The 6933-nt window shown below is 46.9% G+C and overlaps 1 protein-coding gene across 1 annotated transcript; it reads left to right on the top strand.

Moving 5' to 3' along the window:
- The first annotated feature begins 984 nt into the window (after positions 1-984).
- Positions 985-6539, top strand: S100A11 (S100 calcium binding protein A11). The gene is made up of 3 exons (XM_036847373.1): positions 985-1134; positions 4850-5002; positions 5867-6539. Exons 1-3 carry the CDS (start codon positions 1132-1134, stop codon positions 6023-6025), a joined length of 315 nt encoding a protein of 104 aa, XP_036703268.1. The 5' UTR covers positions 985-1131; the 3' UTR covers positions 6026-6539.
- The last annotated feature ends 394 nt before the right edge of the window (positions 6540-6933 follow it).

The following is a 6933-nucleotide window of genomic DNA, read 5'->3' as shown; positions in this document are numbered from 1 at the left end:
ACAGAAGAGAAACCGATTTAGGGAAAACAAGTATCTCTTGAATTGAGTTTGAGGCTCAGGTGAGACTTTCAAGTGGATTCAAGAACAACTGAAAATGTGGGTCTGGCGTAGGTGAGAAGAGATGAAGGTCTGCTCAGAAGTGACCAGCTGAGGCTGCAGGAGCAGAGGGGATGCCAGGAAGCAGTTTACACAATGCCCTGCAGCCCATTATCTTTCCTTTGCATCTATTCCCGTTTTTGAAGCCCTCTCAAAGCCATCATTTTATCTGATAGTCATAACAATCTTGTGAAGTAGGAAAGGAAAGGGCACCTACTTTTACAGGTAAGGAAATGGAGGCTCAGAGGACTGAGGGGTTTTGCCAAACGTATTGCAATGAAGTAATTACAGATCCAGGATTAGAACCCAGAGCTTCTGATTCTTCATACAACTCCCAACTCCGTTGCCAACTGCACACGGATAAATGCCCTACTTGCAGGGTTCAGTAGTTTGCAGTAGTACTGTACCGTTGCAGTTCTTTGGGGTCTAGGGTCTTGCTTTGTTTTGTTTGTTTTTTTAACTTTTCGGTTTAGAGAGAAGTCTGAGACAACGGTGCTCCAGCTGGCACAAATCACTACCGTTTAGTCTGTTAACGTCTCCAGTGTGAAAGAAGAGACAGCCCTGGTTTCTATGGAACTTATAGCCCACACTCCACGTTGCACGTTTTTCAAAGGGACCTTTCTGCCTGTCTAACATGAATGACCAGAAAGAGCTCGTGAGCTTGTACAGGGAAAAGACCCACGGACTTGGACAGACTTCCAGAAGACCGCTATGCAAAACTTTCAATTCGGAAAAGTCCAAAATCTTCAAGGTTCACGGGACAGGGGAAAGAGATTCTTTAGGGCTCAGCGAAGACAATGGGTTTTGTGTGAGTTTTAAGGTGAAGCCGTGTGCTTGGCAAAGAAGGGCGACGGCGACCAGTCCGGATCCGCGCGGCCGCGGGCGGAGCGGAGGAGGGGGCGCGTGAGTCAGGCGGAAGCCGCGCGGGGCGGAGCCGGGTGGGGCCGGACCCTGGAGGCAGCGGACCCGGCTCGCCGCTCAGTTCAGGCCTCGCCGCTCCTCGCTCGGAGTCTTGTGCTTCGCTCCTCTCCGAACATGGTAAGCCGCGCTTTTTGTCTTCCTCTTGCATGAAAAGAAAAAAGCAACAGCATACTTTTCACCAGGCTTGGTCTTTGATTTTTATGTGGACGTGGCAGGAAACAGAGCAGGACGAATGAATCTATGGCAGGGAATTAGGAAAGAGCGGATGGATGGAAGAAGCCCTGAATTATACCTGTAATAGCCTAGGGGTAGCAACGGGAGGTTCTTTTGTTTTCCAGGCGAAGGTCTAGGGTTGGGATAGAGGAAATGCACTGCGAGCCGCGCCCCGCCCGGAGCCCCGCACGGGGTGAAGCCGCCCCGACCCCTCGCTCAGCCGGGACGGGGGCGGGGGTGTCCGGCCGGTGCGGGACGCCCCTCGCCGCCGGTGTCCGCGGAGCCCGGGGTACGACCTAAAGACAGGGGCTGGAATTCTGCGCGGCGACGCTAGTTATGTACAGTTCTAGAGACCAGAAAGGGCACGTTTCAGACCTAGTGGTCTGAGCCCTAGGGGAAATCAGAGTTTCAGTAAACGACCCGCAAACGGCCAAGACGCAGAGACTGAAACTGAACCGGGTCCCAGCTAGCCGAGCGGCGGCCAGGAATGTGGGAGGAGCCCGGCGCCCGGAAGCCCCCTCCTCCTTTCTTTTTCCCCTTAGCCCACCATCTTGTTAGGCGCTCACCCCGTCTCCTGTTTTTCTTCTCTCAGCTACTGCCATCCCCATTTTGAACTCTATCTTTTCCATTAATCCACCTCCAAAATCTGCCTCTTCCTTGGCCTCTCCTTCGTGAAGGGAGGTCTGCAAACTTCCGCCCAAGGGCCAAATCGGGGTTCTGTTCGCCCACGAGCTACGAACGGATTTTACATATTTAAATAGTTGAAAGAAAGTTAAAGGAAGAATAATACTTTGTAACACGTGAAAATTATATGAAACTCAAACTTAAGTGTTCATAAATAAAGTTTTATTGGCGCACGGCCACGCCCATTCATGAGTTTTCTGTGTGGTTGCTGCCCTGCTACAAAAGCAGAGTGACAGAGACCATATGAGCCGCACTGGCCTAAAACTTATACCATCTGACCCTTTACAAAACACGTTTGCCAACCCCTGCTTTAGTCTGTCAGTCTGTACCCCCGACTGCTCTTTCTCCTTTCTGTGCAACAGCGAGGAATCAGTATCACATGGAACCTTGAAAAGGCAGACCCAGGACCACCAAGCGGTGAAGACCTGGAATGACCGCCCCGGCGGAAGGTGGATGCCACCAGGGCTCCTTGGGAGGAAAGGGAGCATGTTAGTTAAGAATGAGAACTGCAATGCTTGAGTTTTTACAGGTGTTACTTTTTTTTTTTAACTTTCTCAAATGTTGAGTGTTTAGCATGCATTTTTTAAAAATTATTTTTGTCTGCGTTGGGTCTTCATTGCTGCGCGCGGGCTCTCTCTAGTTGCAGAGAGCGGGGGCTACTCTTTGTTGCAGTGCGAGGGCTTCTCATTGCGGTGGCTTCTCATGCTGCGGAGCACGGGCTCTAGGTGCGCGGGCTTCAGTAGTTGCGGCACGCAGGCTCAGTAGTTGTGGCTCACAGGCTCTAGAGCACAGGCTCAGTAGTTGTGGCACACAGGCTTAGTTGCTCCGCGGCATGTGGGATCTTCCCGGACCAGGGCTGGAACCTGTGTCCCCTGCATTGGCAAGCGGATTCTTCACCACTGCACCACCAGGGAAGTCCCTAGCATGCATTTTTTTAATTCTCTTACAGCACCCATTTATCATTCTGTTTTCTCCTTCCTATCATTGTTCCCATCAAATACAACTCTGAGGATGCAGTGATGGGGAGCACTGGCCTCCATCCAAGCAGGAGATCTCCTCTTCTCCTTCAGCCACTGCTCCAACTTGACCAAAGCTTTCCTGTCTCTGGGCCTCTCTGCCCCTCCAGCACTACAAATTTTGCAATTCCATTTAAGTAATTTGATAATTGTGTTTCTTTTCCTCTGGAAATTACCTCTGGGAAGAAATGCAGGGGTTTTAATTTTCTCCATGTGGCTGATAGCAACAGTTTTAAAGGGGAAAAAAAAATCTGTCAAGATTGACGTTAAGGAGAGAAAAAGGAAAAGCAGAAAGCCACTTTGAAACTGGAAAATCAAAAAGCAATCTGAATTCCGCAAAGAGGCAGAGGACACATCTGTAGGTCTAGAAAAAGATCACAAAGCCCTTGTTCCTGTTATCTGACACATTAGTAAGACTGTGAGATTGTAGTCCTGGTAAGAAAAGCTGTTGTGCAAACACATCTGTTTCTAGGCTGTGGTATTTTGTTTCTCACCAAAACTCTGAAGCTACCAACACTTTTCTAAAGAAAAAGTTCTGACAATGTGACCGTTGAGGAAGAATCCATCTCCAGAAGGGGCTTTATAGATGCTTCAGGATGCAATGAGCACGGGGCACCTGGCTAGGCAGTTAAAGCACCTGGAGAGACTGAAGGAGGGAAGGAGACTGGCAGCTGTGCAGCTAAGAGCTCAGATCAATAACAGGGCTCACGTCAATCCTTAACATATTAATTATGGGGCCTGAAAGCCTCCAGCTCTGGGCTCCAGGAAGTTCATCCCAAGAACAAATTAACGGGCTAAGTGCTACACTGCGAATGTCATCATCCAATGTAGACATTGTTAATGTTCAGAGAGAAAGCTTTGGAGGAAGGGTGTGGCCCTGCAAGTTTTCCAGAAAGTCTGCAGTTCCCCCTCTTATCCACCAGGGGGAGCCCACGAGTTCCTCACGTCTGGGGCCCAGGTGCTGGCTGGAATGAGGGGCAGACTCAGCATGACAGAATTTCCTTGAAGACTTCTGTTATAAGGAAAGCAGAGCCCAGAACAGGATATGAACCTTGTGCTCCTTCTAGTGCAACCACAGCTGTGGTTCAGCTCCGTAGATGCGATGGGAGCTGTGTGAGCGGCAACCTAAGAGCCCCCATATCAACCTTCCTGGTGTGAAGTGACCAGAGAAGTTCCACCAGCCTTTTCTGTCGGAATTAGTGGCATCTGGGAGTAGAAGGAGCAAAGGCCAAGGGCTGCAGAAAGCAACCTGGAGGCTGAGATTGTAGAAGTAGCTCTGCCATGTCAGTTCCCTTCTCATGCCTGTTTCCTCACGTGTAAAATTAAGGGGTTCTAACTCTCAACTATGAAAGCTGCTTTCCAACATCCAAAAAATTCTCAGATCTCCTACCCCGTACACAATAATAACTATGCTTTTAGTTTTCTTCTAGAAAATGTATGAGTCCTGAGAATTCAGTATTCCTTTAAAAAGAAATGCCATTTCATTTATCACAGTAGCCTCTATATACCCTTGGAAAATAGGGAATTTTTTAATCTATAGACAATGCTTGGTATGCATATGGATTTGTGGATGTATAGTTATACATATATTTACCCACACATTCTAAAAATATCAGTAAACCCTGTCACCTCACGCTCATCTAGGCAGTCTACTGCTTTCAAACACACCAGCATGCTCCATATTTACCCTCACTAATTTTCACCTGGAATAAACATGTGAGGAGATGTGGGGAGGAAGCTCACCGAATGTGACTTTCTGTGGTTGTCTTGGGCCCCTTATCCCCATAAACAATGACCAAGTCTTTCAGGAAACTGCTTGACCCAAAATGAAGAGACGAGATCCTCTGGAGTTTTCCCTAGCACCCAGCTTTTGATATCTTGCCCTTGTCTGAACCCTGAATTTTTTTTTTTTTCCAAAGGCAAAAACATCCAGCCCTACAGAGACTGAACGGTGCATCGAGTCTCTGATTGCTGTTTTCCAAAAGCATGCTGGAAGGGACGGTGACAACTGCAAACTCTCCAAGGCCGAGTTCCTTATCTTCATGAATACAGAGCTGGGTGCCTTCACAAAGGTATTGGTCCCTGCCCCCACCCCAAGGCCACCCACAGCATGAAACAAGACCCTGGCAGAATGGCTAGGAGTGAAGGACAGCAGCTGAGCCCCTAGGGCTGAGTGAGCTCTGAATGACTGTTAAAGGACCTTCTGTTCTCCTCTTCTTTGAATAAAGTGTGTTCTAAAGATCAAAGTTATCAAACTACACTGACATAGGTAGGGAACAGTGATTTTTTTCATTTAAGGAGAGGGGCTTACAAAATGGTAAATGGAGTAATAGAAGAGTTTTCAAATTTTATTCCTCCATCCCAAAGTCTCTAGGGCAGCCGTGTTCCGTAGAACTTTCTGTAGTGATGGAAATAACGTTCTATATATGCGCTACCTGATATGGTAGCCAGTAGCAACTAAAGGACTGACTTTCTAAATTAATTAAGTAGCCATATGTAACCAGTGGATGTAAGTTTGTGTATGTGCTGGGGGCTTGGATGAGTGGAGGATGGGGCTGATTAGGCAGGGCCCACATCCTCTTTCCACCTCAAATCACTCCGCTTTTATGTAGTTTGTATATTGGAGTTGCATGCAACACTTAGAAAAAGTTTTCCACTGTTTTTACAAAATTGAGTAACCCCTGCTGGTCACAGAAAGAACCCTGGACTAGGAGCTAGAAAAGCTGGGTTCGTGTCCTAGGTCTTCCGCATAAGCCCCTCACTTCACCTGTTTGAGTCTGTTTTTGTCTCTGAAAAGTGTGAATATTAATAACCCCTACCCGGTACCTCACACTCTTGTAAGAATATAATGTGGAAACATTTTTGAAAGCATCTTAGAAAGTACAATATAAAGGTACTAATAAATATCATTATTATTTTTATTATTATCTTTGCAGAACCAGAAGGACCCTGGTGTCCTTGACCGCATGATGAAGAAGCTGGACCTCGACTGTGATGGACAGCTAGATTTCCAAGAATTTCTTAATCTTATTGGCGGCCTGGCCCTAGCTTGCCATGACTCCTTTATTAAGAAGTGTGCCTCTTCCCACAAGTAAATCGGAGGAGCCTTTGGGCCTGGCCTCCAGCCCCACTCCCTTTCCTTCAGCCTCCCAATTATCATCCACCCCTCACAGCCCACACATACCCTGAGCCCAGTGCACCCACCACCCCATGCAGGCCACTCCTGCTGGTAGGAATAAAACAATATTGTTTTTTGAAGCACACACTGGAGAGTCAGTAAATTTGTACAAGGAAGGGAGATGACTGGGAAGAATATAAATTAGATTGATGGAAACAGTTACCAGAAGTTGCAAAGTAAACAGTAAAAATGCATCTTGGGTGTATACATAATCATGACTAATGATACCAACATAATCATCTAAATTACTCAGACTGATGGAGAGACGTCACTTATTGTTCACTCATTAAACATCTATACACCCCTACTACAGGCACTGTCATAGGCTTTGAAGATACAGTCAGCAAGACAGACAAGGTCCTGCCTTCACTGAGGTTACCTTCTAGTGGGGGGGAACAATAAATGAATAAAGAACTATGAGTGCAAAAAGATAGTTGTTGTCTTTCTGAAAGCCAAATTGAATTCTTTTCAAAAACTTGATTAGAGAAATTCACTGAAGATAACTGTGGTTGATGTAGGTGTAGCTGAAACAACTGTAAAACAAATGTGAAAAACCTCATAAAAATCTAGAAGCATCTTTCACTCAGATTGCCTCACAAGTATCTTTAAATTTCTCCACTTAAAGGAACTGGGACTTCACCCTGGTGGTCCAGTGGCTAAGACTCCATGTCCCCAATGCAGGGGGCCCAGGTTTGATCCCTGGTCAGGGAACTAGATCCCACATGCTGCAACTGGGAGTTCACATGCCACAGCTAAAGATCCTGCATGTCGCAACTTAAAAAAAAAAAAAGATCCCACATGCTGCAAGGAAGATCCCTCGTGCAG

This window comes from Balaenoptera musculus, chromosome 1 (genome assembly GCF_009873245.2).
Source record: "Balaenoptera musculus isolate JJ_BM4_2016_0621 chromosome 1, mBalMus1.pri.v3, whole genome shotgun sequence".
Lineage (NCBI taxonomy): Eukaryota > Metazoa > Chordata > Mammalia > Artiodactyla > Balaenopteridae > Balaenoptera > Balaenoptera musculus.
The sequence above is the reverse complement of the archived record's forward strand: the minus strand, read 5'-3'. Positions and strand labels throughout refer to the sequence as shown.